At 41.0% G+C, this 15,781-nt stretch overlaps 1 protein-coding gene and 1 pseudogene across 1 annotated transcript; one reads left to right on the forward strand and one right to left on the reverse strand.

The window, feature by feature from the left end:
• Positions 1-407: 407 nt before the first annotated feature.
• LOC136529283 (uncharacterized) lies at positions 408-7,292 on the reverse strand. The gene is made up of 5 exons (XM_066522366.1): positions 7,011-7,292; positions 6,763-6,903; positions 6,256-6,293; positions 6,087-6,153; positions 408-964 (listed from the first exon to the last, which is right to left on the reverse strand). Exons 1-5 carry the CDS (start codon positions 7,215-7,217, stop codon positions 611-613), a joined length of 807 nt encoding a protein of 268 aa, XP_066378463.1. The 5' UTR covers positions 7,218-7,292; the 3' UTR covers positions 408-610.
• Positions 3,842-4,924, forward strand: LOC136528603 (protein SOMBRERO-like; annotated as a pseudogene).
• Positions 7,293-15,781: the final 8,489 nt, after the last annotated feature.

Raw genomic sequence — 15,781 nt, forward strand, 5'->3', positions numbered from 1 at the left:
TGAAATTTCCTTTATACGACTGAAATAAACAGTTCCATCTTCCTCCTTGGGAGGCTTTCATCCAGGCCCTTTGTTTACTGGCACCAATGAACTATTTATTCCACGGAAAGAAGGCAACGCCGGAAGCGTTACGGTTCTTCCAGCATGCCATCACATCTCAATCCCGAGCTTGCAGCAGCAGTGCAAAGCCATGGCTAGTTAACTTGCTTCAGGCACGCGAATCAAAGTTCGTGCGTGCACGGAGAAGATAAAACTAGTCCTATATGCCAACCTGTGTGTACCACCAGCCACCAGCCAGATTTTGTATACAGTTTCTTGGACAGGAAATGCGTGAAATAAGCAGGACTAGGCGACTAGCTGTTCCCTGCTGCAATGTTCGACGTAAACATCAGTGTCACAAAACAAGGGGCACAAAGGTCATCATCTCATGACAGATCATTCAGTCCTATTGAAAAACAAAAAAGAACTCCGATATTCGGTTACAGAATAATGTGAAACGAGCATAGGCATCTCTGATTGAATGGTGGGAATAATCAATCGCTTGTGTTATTTTTGTGTAAAAGTGTAAACGTGTAACTAATGAAGAACGTACTATATTTAAAAATTTGTGTTACAGTACCGCGTATACCGCTAAGCTTACAGCAAAACCTAACAAGGCGCCGACTGTGACCTCAAGCTCTGTGTGGCCAACAGATTCACTCAACCGGTAATCCTCCTCTATGTAAGCCTGCTTCAGCTCTGTCAACTCGGTTACCTCAGGTTCTGAACTATGGAGCCTCTTCACCCTTGGTGATTCGGTACTAGAACTGCACTTCGAGGGGCTTGCATTTGAAATTGCCTCCTCGGTAACTGAAACAAACTCAGAAGCCATGTCCACTTCAGAATACTCCAGAGGTACCTTCTCTTTGAGGATCCAAAACTTGTTCAAAACCTTTGCGTGGTTGCCCACTTCTCTTCTAACTCCCTATTGGAAAAACAAATGAATATTATGAGCATTGATCCTTGAAGAAAGACATGCCAAGTACCCTAGTTTATAACCCAAAATACAGTATCACATATTCTAATTTATCTTGTTAGCTTTACTTTCATAATACACAACTGAACAGCTACTAGCAATATTTGGCTATTCTTTCCACACACAAAAAAATTTGGATTTCCCCTCATCATGAAAGAGATGAAATCACTGATCAGGATACAGACAAAATTTTAGTACCCACCTAGTGATCTCATAAACTAATGTATCCAGGGCTCACTCACAAGTCACACCAGATTAATAGAAATATATTTACCAAGTATAAGGCAAAGGTACTAACAAGCACTGGTCTTAGATGTCAACATACAGACAAAGAATGCAACAAGTGAACAAGGAAAAGACCAAACCCCAGACATGTATCCCTGAAATTCATACTTCTCGTAAAGGCACGACATTGTGCTCCACAGTGCAGACTACAGTACAAACTGACTCACTTTTTGGTAAGAATACATTATTTGCTAATGCTCAGGGCATTAATGTATTCGCTAATGCTCAGGTCATTATGCTTCTTCCTGCACATGTGCATCATCTATTACTCTATTCCACTCCAACAGAGTTTTATACTCCCACTCACAAATAAGAATTAACTTTGATTTTACTATTCAAACTTTGAATATTTTTTTCACAAGTGTATGTACAAATACTACAAGCTATGTTTCTATTATACTTCTGATGGTAATCCATTTTTTCCATTTTCTTATTTAACTAAACATTTTAAGATTTGTTGTCAGACACAGCTCAAATAGCAAATGTCAAAATTGAGAGTTATCCGTAAACTTAAGGCATGTAAAATCCAGCTAATCTTTTTTCCTAAGTACTGAGATTGCACAGATGAAGGGCGGGCCTGGTGCAAGCGGTAGAGTCTTACCGCCTGTGACCGAAAGGTCCCGGGTTCGAGTCGCGGTCACCTCGCATTGCACAAGCGAGGGTAAGACATGCCACTGACACCCTTCCCCAGACCCCGCACAGAGCGGGAGCTCTCTGCACTGGGTACGCCCCTTTTTTTTGAGATTGCACAGATCCTACAATACCAGAGGGTAGAGGGCAGAAGCTAAGCAAAAAAATCCTGCACCGAAATCATTATCCTCTAAAAATTTCTTGTAATTTCTTGTTCAAGATGTTTTTATTTCTTTATATATGACATGCGCATGAAGTTTTTTTTTTGTTGCATAGATAGTTACTGTGATTTTCATGATTACTATATATATGTGTGTACATATTGCTAGTAAATTCAAAAGGCATCTTCTGTTTATATTATGTAGCAAATAATCATATGACTAGTAATGCATTCTTCGTTTTGACTTTAAGCATTACATATATTTGTTTTTTTTCTCGAACACGCATGAGAGCTGCGTATCATTGTATTAAATGAAGGAGAAAAGAGCCATACATAGACCCAAACACACACACACTAGCTATCGAGCTAAGACTGAATCATCTTTTACAGATTAGTTACATATATTTGTTATTTACTACCATAGGTTGAAAACGATAGATTACTTCCTGATGTTCTTTTGAAGGTCTGGTAGGTATCTATTCCTATAGTTAAGTTTAAGATCAGTTGCCACGCAAAGTTAGTAATTTTAGATTCGCCTATAGCTAGGTTATTGGAGCCAAAGGTCCCTAATTGTGACTAGTATAGTAATGTATCAGCAGTACCGGTACGTCAAACAGTAAAAGATTGTTTAATCTGAAGGGTGTACCCAGTGCAGAGAGCTCCCGCTCTGTGCGGGGTCTGAGGAAGGGTGTTAGTGGCAAGCCTTACCCTCACCTGTGCAATGCGAGGAGACCGCGACTCGAACCCGGAACCTTCCGGTCATAGGCGGTAAGACTCTACCGCTTGCACTAGGCCCGCCCTTCATTGTTTCATCTGAAGGATCATGAAATAATGTATAGATTTGCAGGGAATAGAAGAGCAATAGAGACGTTGGGATTTGGAAAGATGGAATAGGAGGTTTAATTCCCTTGTTCCCCTTGACTCCCTCATGCAAGCCTATATTACAGGTTAACTAAGTCACTGCAAATTTTCAGATGCACCCTTGCTATATCCTATAATACATATCACCAAGCCACCAAGGAAGTAGGCCAAAGGGGGCAACACCAGCTCCATGCAGATGAAATGATAAACTTGCCATGTTTCGCAAGAGCAAATTTGCAAAATCACACAATAATGGCAATGCTGTAGATAGAGACACCTGATTGCTTGTTCTGAGGCCAGTTTTGGGACAGGTCCCCTTTCAAGGACAGCAGACCCTTTTTTTTTCATTTCGTCCTTCCGGATCCAACCAAGAGCCCAAGACACACATACATGCATATAGCCATATACATGCATGGTCGCATGGACACCCCTTGCTGTGAGAGTGAGCCTATCAGTATATATAGTCAGTGCTTCCATCAATCAATCCAAAACTAGTATACAGCTCAAACCCATCTACCACAGGCTATATTGGATTTGTCTTTGGTGAGCATCTTGGACTTGATATCCCTACCTCGCTCCATAAGGCAGCCATCTTTGGTGAGCATCTGTTTGATTTTTTTTGCTCCCAATTGATCTACTTCTGTCATATAAGACGAGAACCAAAAATATATTTTTTTTTTGCGAGACCAATATTGATGAGACACAACCCTCTCGCATGTCAACTTTTTTTTTTCTTTCATCGACGAAAAAATTTCTTACCTTCTCTCTCTGCCTTTCCTTTGTTTCCAAGTTCAACCAATGGAATAATGTCACTCAAATCATGTAAATATATGTGCGTTGTACTGTTCTTTGTTTCTATTTAGTGAGTTGTAAAGTGACTCAAACACTGATATGATCTGCAGGAAAATGGATGGGTGGTGTGTAGGGTTTTCAAGATTCAAGAGCTATCATCAGAGAGGCCTCAATCCGGCTGAGATTGCGGCACTGGATGATGATGAGCTCCAGTCTTTCCCATTCCAGTCCATGGCTCCCGGCCAACACACCACAAGAACAACCCACACCTCATGCAAAATAACTTCCCTTCCTTCAACCCAACCATGCAGCTCCCACAGCTGATGAGCAGCAACCAGCCTGTGCCAACCCTCCTACCCACCCAGCCAGCCTGTAACAACCAGCTGATGACCATGAGCACACTCGAAGTTCAGTGCTCGAAGAACGTGATGAAGCTGAAATCGAACAGCTGTGATGGGATGCTCCATGGTGGTGGTGCTGGAGGTGGTGTTGACCGCTTTGCTGGCACGACTGATTGGTCAATCCTAGACAAGCTCCTCGCCTCCCACTAGAACCTCGACCAGCTCTTCCACGGCGAGATCACCGCAGCATCTGTCTCCTCAATGGTGACATACCAACAGCAGCTCATGGAACTCAATGGATAGTCATCCTTGCAGAGGCTTCCACTGCAGTACCTCAGTGGCGAGCCGGCTGACCTCCTCAGGTTCCCCAAGTAGTTGGATCAACATCAAGTTTAGCTGCCTTGTTGAGCAGTGAACAGATAAGGTTTTTGGTTGGCTAGTTAGACTGCTTAATTCGGTATACTTCGTATGGAGTTTACTCTTCTAAATGTATATATGATGCAACTGTTTAGCCATGCAGGCATGGAATGCCATATAAACTGTGGTTGATTTGTCAAGAGGATATTTTGATGTTTCCATTTTGGCTTAGGGTTGCTCGTTAGGTGCTTTTGGAGAATAAAGGTGAAGAGATGGCCCGGTGAATCAAGAACTTTTATTTGCTTTTTTTTAATATACTATTTTTGTTTGAAACTTCCCCACTAATTGGTATTTTGGTTGTTGAACTAATAATAGGATCGGAGCATATATATCTGTTCATGGTCACCAATTAAAGAGCTACACATCCCATTTTTTTCTGATTTTCTCATGTGTGATTTGATGTCTATAATATATATCCTCCATCACTTGGATCTACCATTAAACAGTTTAGAATAGCCTTACAAATTGAAATAAAACAACATAGGAACTTCTGGTTCTACTTTGCCATATTAGTTCTAACTTACATCAGTTCTTCAATAGTCTAGAATGAGATTCCTTATTGGATATTGGTAACTATTAGAGTACAAACTACATTCTAATATCAAATGCAAAAAAACAAGCAGATGAAAGATGGAGCGTTAGGATATTAGCTATGCATCTGCTAAAAAAAAAAGGGCGTACCCAGTGCAGAGAGCTCCCGCTATGTGCGGGGTCTGGGGAAGGGTGTCAGTGGCAAGCCTTACTCTCGTCTGTGCAATGCGACGAGACGGCGACTCGAACCCGGGACCTTCCGGTCACAGGCGGTAAGACTCTAACGCTTGCACCAGGCCCGCCCTTCATAGGACTAAGCTATGCATCTGCTAGATAAACTTTTTTTTATCAAACACACAAGAAAATTGTGAATGCAAGATAATCTGAGGTTAGTTTTTATTACCAATTTCGCTACAGTTTTATTTTTGCCACATCATTCTGTTTTGCAAGCTACACAGACAACCATGTAAAATCATCCATTAACAATATAATGAATTTTGATATGAAACTAGTTGTAGAGTGTGTAGTCAAGCTTAGTCTGTCAATACTAAGATATTGATTTATAAGGTATGGATCTCCCACCCTTACTCAAAGCTCAAGATATATATAACACATGCCCCTGGCTTCCATTAAGGAAAGACATCAACCAATCCATTTATTGAACATTTGCAGATTCATTACATAAGGTGGTCCTTTTATGACATAAGAAATTTTGCGCCTAGACCAACAAAGCCACTACATTATTTTCTTCCTTGCTTAAGTAGGAGTATCAACCAAATCTATATATCAATCCAAAGGGGAAGAAAACTACATTAAATACAAGAAGGCCTTACTGCGACCAAGATTAAGGTAAGAAACAAGCAGAAGTGGTGGCAGCAAAGAAGGCAGATGACATGAGCAAATACGGCAACTAAGGAGAGCAGCAACTAACTTGCAATCAATATTTGTTTCTCGCACAGTGAATTCTAACTAGTCTGATCCAGTGGATTGAAAAGATTGGAGTATTCAGTATTGGATTGAAATGAGCTCTGGAACAAATAAACAAACAGTGTACCTGAGCATCATACATTACAATGGCTGCAAACACCACTGACATTCCAAATATGGAGTCTGCAAACCCCCTGCACACTAAATCAATAGTCAAGAAAAACAAAAGCATCGAGCTTAGGGTGAAAACACGCAGAAACAACTAAGTTCTGCAGCACAAATGTTCAAGAACTAACCTTTCTAGCCCAAGCGAAGTAGCAACTGCAACAACACTCTACAAAATAGGAAAGTTTTGTTAGAACTCGGAACTGTTAGAAGGGTCGGTGCCAAAGGGAGTTGAAAGCTTTACATGAAAAGGTAAGGCTAAAACATAATTACTTTACACTACAATAAAAAAAACAGCAGTTTCAGATAGGACCTTGCAGCACTTCTTGTTTGACAAACCACCACATTTGTTTCAATTCAATTTTATAGCCATTTGGGGTACGTTGTATTTCAGAACTCCTCAATGGTCAAATTCATTCTAGATACATAGCCATCCTCAATCATTCATTGTGCAAACTAATGATAACAGTTCACCACACAAGACAAACATTTTCCCTGTGACTAGGTTATCCACATCACAACTTAGCACAACAGCCCAAACATGTGGAAGAGGTATCCTCAGAGTTGGCGAGTAACGCAGAAACTGAAAAAGAGATGGTTTTGGTAAGGGACTGGGGTGGGTTATCAGATGTTTTCACCGCGGAGTGGGTAGAGGGCATCCCTCCGGAGCGGAAGACGGTCCTCAGGTCAAGGCCGGCGCCGGCGCCCTCATTCTTGCCCGACGTGAAAGGCTTGGACAGCTGCCCGATCGCGCTCGCCACCGTCGCCGCAATCAAAACCTTGAGAGAAAACCAGACAAACATTCAGAAAAGAAATAGAAAAGGAAAAGGAAAAGGAAAAGAGGTACCCTATTGGCCGGGTACCAATCAGCAGGAGAGCAACTAACCTTGTTGCGCGCGACCTCGGCGATCTCCCCGGGACCGAGGTGGAGGGAGGCCGCCGGCGCGACGGCCCTGCGGCGCGGTGTGCATCCCGTAATAGGAGAGGCGCTCGTTCTCGTGGTGGAGGCGGACGGCGAGGACGGCGAGGGAGGAGGGCGGCGAGTCACCCAGGACGAGGACGGGATGTGAGGGGAAGAGAAGGCTTGGGCCATGGCCGTCGGGACGGCGTGGCGGGCTGGCCTGTCTGACCCAGTTGACTGCCTGCTCTGCTCTGGAATGGCTCTCCATTTTCTTGTCTTCTTTGCAGCTGTTTGTCACGGTCTACACAGACTAGGTGCAGAAGGGACTTGGAATCGGAATCGGAATCGGAATCAGACTCCGTAAACTATTACTGTGTTTGTTAAAAAATGTAACTAGTTTGAAGACCGCTTTGGATTGCAGCTATTTTCATCTTTTTTATGTGTCTCCGTAAAAATAAACTGATTTCTATTAAATTCAAGTATGATTATTATAAGATTCGTGCGTTCTAAAAACATCCTTAATTTTGTTCTTTTAACTCTAATTAAGTTTAGAAAATTATGGACCTTATGTACACTATTGTTGTATACCAACCACTTCTAATTTGCTTATGTGGCAGAACCTCCTAAATTATAGGGCCAACATGCACCGGTCACTGTCCAACGACATTTGACATATGTGCATATGTTTCCGATAACTTAAGAAGATTGTCGGGTGTCCTCGGGAACCCCGAATCATCCATGATTTCCGAGCAGGATCACGTTACAGAATTATTGCAGTATTACAACATTTATTCAAATATCTACACCAGGGTAAAAACAGCGGAAGTCTTACAATAACATAATTTACAAAACAGTAGCTTCAAACCTCACACCTAAGTTCGATGATTATTACAAAACGAAATAGTGGAGTGGCATTATAATATAGTACAAAACACACAATGAAACTGTCCTGCCCAAGGGCCACACATTTACTTCTCATCGTCAGATCGAATAATAGTCATGCAGCACGATCCAAAACAGATCTGCTCACGAGGCTCACCTGCAACAAGGGTCAACAAACCCTGAGTACAAAAGTATTCAACAAGACTTAACCGAAATAAAACTGAGAAGACTCAGGAATGCAGGCTCAGGAATTCAAGGTACGGTTTTAGCAATAATCAAAGTTATTTTGCGTAAAAGCTCTTTTAACAAAATTCTTTAATTCGACAGTTAAAACTTCGTAAAATCATATACGAAACTGACACGATCTGTATGGAGATCATAAAACTTCATATCCAACACCTTCACAAACCATTCTCAAGTTCCAGTTATTAATTTACGACGATGAACTGTGAGTTGAGTCTCCATAACCGAGGAGCAACGACGATTCGAACCGATTAAGCCTAGCTGGGAATTCCAGACCACACGACATATGCAGGTCCCCGACCTACATATACCAACCTACCCTCGGATCCTCTAAACAAGAACGGGTCCACGTCACCCGAGAACACAGTGCTCCACCAATCCAGCCCATGGCCACGTGAGTACACGCTATTCTCGCCATCTCTCCACTCCCAGTGCGCGAGTAGCCATTCTCGTACTAGAATTGCCAAGTTAAGGCTTACCGGAGTATGTGGTTAGTACTACAAATTCTCACCTCATGTAATTCAACAACGGACGTGTCTCAATCGACATAGGTGGAAAGAACCCACTCATAAGACCTCTATGTCTTATGGCTCCCATACACCGAGTCCACCCGGTCTCGATTCATTACTTTACATTCTCATATTTCATGATAACATAAGTAACCAAATATCCATTTAAAATTCTCAGGTGACTAGTAATCACCCGGTTAAGCATGACTAAGCATAACTAGTCATTTAAGAAATAAATCTGGTAACAAGGTAAATATGGAAAATAATGTTGTTAATGCACCAATTAGGCTTTTACTTAACTCCTAATCACTTAATGCAGTAAAGAAAAGCAAAAGCGAAATTAATTTGTAAAACACAATGTAGGGTGGTATGCATCTGGGGCTTGCCTTTGTTGACGGAAAAGTCCGGTTCTTGCGACGTTTCACAAGTATTCGATCCGACCTCAACAGATGGACTAATCTCCTCAGCAACTTGATTAACTACCACGTGTTCACCTTCGTTCACTACACGTAGTAACAATGCTATGTTTAACATGATGCGGGATACAAAACATGATGCTTGATGATGGATACAAAATTAACAATTCTAATACAACTTTCCTTCGCGGTACAGTTGCAAGTCAACGAACTAAATCTTTTTCGTAACACATACATCAATTGCCAAGGATCATTATCAACTAATGACCCAAGGTCATCACTCAATCCAAAATTTCAAACAAAACCTAAATCATTAAAGGTTCCTATTTGCTTTTATGAATTAATTATTTAATTCAAAATTATAAAATAAATCAACTTGTTCCAATTAACCTAATTTTTTTTGTAAATGTTCATTACATGATAAGTAAGCGACAAAACAAATTTCATAATTTTTGGACAATTAAATAAGCCTAGAAAAATCCTGGAAACTCATTTATTAATTAATTAAACAATTTTTATCACATTCAAAAAGTACTAAAAAACATTTCATATTTTTCCTAAATAATATACATCATAGAGAGTTCACACAAAAATTTTCATAATTTTTGGAGCTCTAAATAATTCTATACAAAAATAACAAATTGCATCACTATTCATTCATTTCTGAAAATAGAAAAATCCATTTTGAACTACACAGTCGCTGACACCCGGGTCCCACCTGTCATCCCAACCTCCGGCTTTGACCACGACGGCGACGACGCTGACCGGCACTAACTCGCCGACGGTGAGTCCAACGGCGATGGCCAAAGTACCAAAACACTCACAACAACATGGCGCATCGATTGGAGACACTAGCTAACTCAATCACGGCACGATTCAAGGCTGACGCCGGCCATGGCGGACGTAGTGGCACCGCAGCGCTACACTGGCGATGTGAAACCAGTAGAGCTTAAGCAAAGGATCCAGGAAGCACCAGTAGCTCACCCCGAACGCGTTGAAGCAAGGAGTGAGGTCGGAGAAGCAACAGAGAGGCGTGACGACAACCACGGCGATCACGGTGGAGCAAAGATCGTCGGTGAGGGAGAACCGGCGACTGCAGTGATCAAAATGAGCAAGCAACAAAGGATTAAGCACCACAACATCGAGACGAAGCCGTAGGCACATAGATCACGGGCAACGGCTCATCGGAGGATGCTGGCCGCGGAGAAACGTAATCTTAGGTGAGGTGGCCGGCCGTGAGGAAGAAAGCAACGAATGGTGAACTCACGGCGAAATCAATCGACCAGAGCTAGCTGGCTGGGTGCGCAAGGAGTAGGCGAAGCTATCTAGTGCTATGCCATGACGGTGAAGACGCTACCCGTACCGCGACGGTGCGAGCTCACCGAAGATGAGCCAGGCGACGGGAAAACAGAGGAGAAGGAAACGGCAATGACGACGGCGGCTCAAATTATAAAGGATGGCCAGGAAGCGCAAGGAAGCCACGGCGAAGCCTTTTCCCTCGCCAGCGCGACGCCCAGACGGCCATGCGTGCAACTGGAAGCAAGCCGAAGGATCGCTGGCAATGTAGCAAGAGCGGTGAACATTGTTCATCAAAATTACAGAATTGCCATCTAGTTTAAAATCCAAATTACTCCCAAATTTATATAACAACTAAAAAATCTCCAAAAATAAAAGTTGTTCAAAAATAAAAGTTCTACAACTTTGCTTTTATAACCAACCCTAAATTCGGTCTAGATTTTGAAATGAACTTTTGAATTTGAATAGGGGAAATTTAACGAATTACGCCTTTTCGAATTACTCCAAATTTTTCATAACAACTTTGAAAACTCCAAAAACAAACTTTGTCTAACTTGTCAAGCTCTACACTTTTTTCTTTTGGGCTCAACCCTAAAATATACTTAGATTTTGAAATGAGTTTTCAGGGTAGGATTTAAATACTGAAAATCAAGGTTTTCTAGAAAATTCAAATCCAAACTAAATTTTGACTTGATTCAAACAATTCAATTCAACACTTATAACACAAATGTAATCTTATTTTAGTGAATGCATCTCAAAGTTTTCACCAAATGCCAAATGCTTTGCAATGCGTATGATGACATGTCAAGTTTTAGTATTTAAACACCTGAGGTGTTACAATCCTTCCCCCTAAAAGAAATCTCGCCCCGAGATTCAAAGCCATAGAGTAAGTAATGGAAAAGGAAATGTGTCGCAAGAACACATACAAAATCTATCCATAAAACAGTTGAGGTCCCTTTACAAAACACCACATGTACAACTGAGCTCAACTAACATTACTCTATTCTATATTGACACTAGAAACTCTAGAAACTTTTCTAACAAGTAATCTTCTGATTCCCAAGTAGCTTCCTCTTCTGAATGTTGATTCTATTGTATCTTATAGAACTTTATTGTCCTTCTTCGAGTAACATGATCTTTCTGATCCAATACTCGGATAGGATATTCAAAATAAGTCAGATCTGGTTCAAGTTCCACCCCTTTAACCTCAACATTCTACTCAAGCACTCAGAGACACTTTTCAATTGAGAAACATGGAACACATCATGCACAACTGTGAGATGTTTTGGTAATTTCAAGCGATAGGCCACTTTTCCATACCTCTCCAAAATTTGAAATGGTTCAATATATCGAGGTGCTAACTTTCCTTTAACACCAAAACGGGTAACTCCCTTCATTGGTGATACTTTTAGATATACAAAATCTCCTTTGTTAAATACCAATGGTCTACGTCGTCTATCCGCATAACTCTTTTGTCGAGATTGAGCTATCTTCAAATTACTTTATATTTGCTTAACCTTGTCTTCTGTTTCTTTCACAAGATCAACCTCAAAGAATCTTCTTTCTCTAGGCTCAGACCAACTCAGTGATGTTCTACATCTATGACCATAGAGTGCTTCAAATGGAGCCATCCTAATGCTTTCCTGATAACCATTATTGTATGAAAACTCAGCCAAAGGCAGACATTCATCCCACTTTTTGGAATAGTTAAGAACACAATATCTTAACATATTTTCAAGTACTTGATTGACTCTTTCAGTTTGACCATCAGTCTGGGGATGATAAACTATATTGTACACAAGTTTGGTACCTAATGAAGTATGTAAGTGTTTCCAAAAGCTAGAGACAAACTGTGTACCCCTATCTGACACTATGGTTTTGGTACTCCATGTAAACTCATGATTCTTGCTAAATACATCTTGGCATACTAGATCATAGGATATATAGTCTTGACAGGAAGAAAATATGCTGACTTAGTGAGTCGATCTATAATAACTCATATTGAGTCGAATCCTTTTGATGTCTTTGGTAGACCAACAATAAAGTCCATACTTATGTCCTCCTACTTCCAAGATGGAATAGGTAAAGGTTGTAATTCACCAGCAGACCTCAAATGTATAGCTTTCACCTTTTGACAAGTATCACACTTTGCTATATATCTAGCAATCTCTATTTTTATTTTTGTCCACTAGAATCTTTGCTTCAAGTCATGGTACATCTTGTTGCTTCCCAGATGGATAGATAACCTAGTAGCATGTGCCTCTTCTAGAATTGACTACCGCAACTCAGGAACTTTTGGTACTACTAGGTGATCCTTGAACCATAACACACCTTCATCATCTATGCTAAAGCATTCTGCTTTTCCATTCCTGACCCTTTCTTTGATATGTGCTATACCCTTATTTTCCTTCTGAGCAGCGATAATTTGGTCTCGAATAGTGGCTTCAACAATTATGTTGGTCAAGCTACCTTGTTGAATCACCCCTATACTCAACTTTTCCATCTCTTGGCATAAAGTCAAACCCATTGTTCTCACTACCAGACAATTGCAATAACTTTTGCGACTAAGGGCATCTGCAACCACATTTGCTTTACCGGGGTGATAATGTACTTCCAAGTCATAATCTTTAATCAGTTCTAACCACCTTCTTTGTCGCATATTCAATTCTGACTGAGTAAAGATATACTTTAAGCTCTTGTGGTCTGTATACATATGGCACGTATTACCAAGCAGGTAATGCCGCCAAATCTTTAGAGCATGAACCATAGCTGCTAACTCCAGATCATGAGTCGGATAGTGTTCTTCGTGTTGCTTAAGTTGCCTAGATGCATAAGCAATGACTCGGCCTTCTTGCATCAACACACATCCAATACCAATACCCGAAGCATCACAATAAACATCAAACGACTTCTCGATATCAGGTTGGGCTAATACTGGTGCAGTAGTCAACAATCTCTTCAAAGTCTGGAAAGCCTCTTCACAATTAGATGACCAGACAAACTTGACTTGGTTCTTCAACAATTCAGTTATGGACTTTGATACTTTAGAGAAATCTGGAATAAACCGATGGTAATACCCCGCCAATCACAGAAAACTCCAAACTTGATGAACTGTGGTTAGTGGTTTCCAATCAAGCACATCCTTCACTTTGCTGGGATGAACTACAACGCCTTCAGCTGATAAGACATGTCCAAGAAATTGTACTTCCTTAAGCCAGAAATCACATTTGCTGAACTTGGCATATAGTTGATGTTCTCTCAAGCGGGTCAGAACAATTCTGAGATGTTCCGTATGTTCTTTCTTATTCTTGGAATATATTAGAATGTCATCAATAAACACTACTACAAACTTATCTAGCTTAGGCATGAATACTGAATTCATTAGATACATGAAATGAGCTGGAGCATTTGTCAAACCAAAAGACATTACCAAGTATTCATATAATCCATATCTTGTGGTAAATGCTATTTTGGGAATATCTTTAGGCTTTATCTTGATTTGGTGATATCCTGACCTCAAATCTATCTTAGAGAAAACTTTGGCTCCGACTAATTGATCAAAAAGCAAATCTATCCGAGGTAAGGGATACTTATTCTTGATGGTCACTTCATTCAATGGATGATAGTCGACACATAACCTCAGGGTCTCATCTTTCTTTTTCACAAAAATTGCCAGACATCCCCAAGGTGATGAACTAGGTTGGATAAACCCCTTCTCAATCAATTCTTGTAATTGAGTCTTCAACTCGACCAATTCCTTAGGTGGCATCCTATAAGCTCTCTGAGAAATTAGAGCTGTTCCAGGTTGCAACTCTATGTTAAACTGTACATCTCTATCAGGTGGTAGACCGGGTAAATCTTCAGGAAACACATCCAGAAATTCACACACTACCGAGATATCTCTAATTTCTTTGACAGCAGTTGCACAAATCTTGCCTACTGATCTTCTTAAGGTTGGAAGTTGGATGAGAAGTTGAGAATTACTATCAGGCAAACTCGCCCTTAATGTCCTATTCAAAGCATCTATAATAGCCTTATGCTGATACATCCAATTCATTCCTAAGATTACATCTATATCCTGATCCTTAAGGATAATCATGGTAGTGGGAAAAATATGCCCACCCAGGTTTACAGGTACCTGGTATACCATTTCCTTAGTACACAGACGTCCCCCGGGTGACTGTATAAAGAAACTTTCCTTTGTTGCCCCAATTGAAATTTCATACTTCACGACAAATGTTCTATTGATGAATGAATGCGATGCGCCAGAATCAAAAAGTATAACTACAGGGTGATTGGCAATTGGAAACATACCCATCATCACTGGCTCCCCTTCTAGAATTTCTCCAGCTTGAATATAGAACACCCATCCTATCTTCCTCTCATCTTTGCCCTTCTGAGCATTCGGATTGGGGTTCTTGTTTGGTGCCTGACCCTGTTGTTGATTGGCAGGGGCCTTTTGATAATTTTGATTAGCCTACCTAGGATATGGACATTCCCTGGAGAAATGACCAGTCCTTCCATAATTGTAACACAGATAGTTGTGACCCTAGGACGTTGGAGCATTGCCACCAGGAGCATTGGTCGACTGTGAATTTGGGTAGGTTATAATAGGACAGACATTTGACTGTTGCCCGGCTTGGGACTACGGCGGACGATAAGAAGGGCGATTATGATGTACTAGATGATAAATCACCCTCTGCCTCTTCTGATTTCCCCCAAAAGATCCAGACGGCATACTCTTTTTCTTCTTGAGCTCCTTATGCTGCCGATACTTTGCCTCTGAAGCAATTGCAATATTTACTGCCTCATGATAAGTGACATTGGTGCAAGTTGTCATCATTGTCTGCAGCTTGGTATTCAGACCTCTCATAAACCACCTCTTCTTCTTGGCATCAGTATTAACATGTTCGGATACACATTGTGACAGGTGATTGAATCTTCCCACATACTGCATCACTGTTTGATCTTCTTGCTTCAAAGCAAGGAATTCATCTAGCTTCATAGCCATAACTCCTTCAAGGATATAATGGGCTCTGAAGGCAGTACGGAACTCAGCCCAAGTTATTGGAATGCTAGCTGGTTGCATAGCCACTAAGTTTGCCCACCAAGCACTTGCTGCTCCTCTAAGTTGCTGGGTAGCAAACGCAGGTTTCTGATACTCTGTGCATGGAATAAGATCAAATTTCTGCTCCATGGTTCGAAGCCAGTCATCAGCCTCCAATGGTTCATCTGCCTTGGTGAACACCGGTGGTCTTGTGTCTATAAAATCAACATATGTAGCCTCCTGTCTGTTATGGTTGCGACCACAGTTTCCATGCATCTAATTCTGATTACTCTGAGCTATCTCATGAAGCAAATGAGAATTTTCGGCCATCACATTGACAAGTGCGGTTATAGCATCAGCCAG

The sequence above is a fragment of the Miscanthus floridulus genome, chromosome 19 (assembly GCF_019320115.1).
Source record: "Miscanthus floridulus cultivar M001 chromosome 19, ASM1932011v1, whole genome shotgun sequence".
Classification (NCBI taxonomy): Eukaryota; Viridiplantae; Streptophyta; class Magnoliopsida; order Poales; family Poaceae; genus Miscanthus; species Miscanthus floridulus.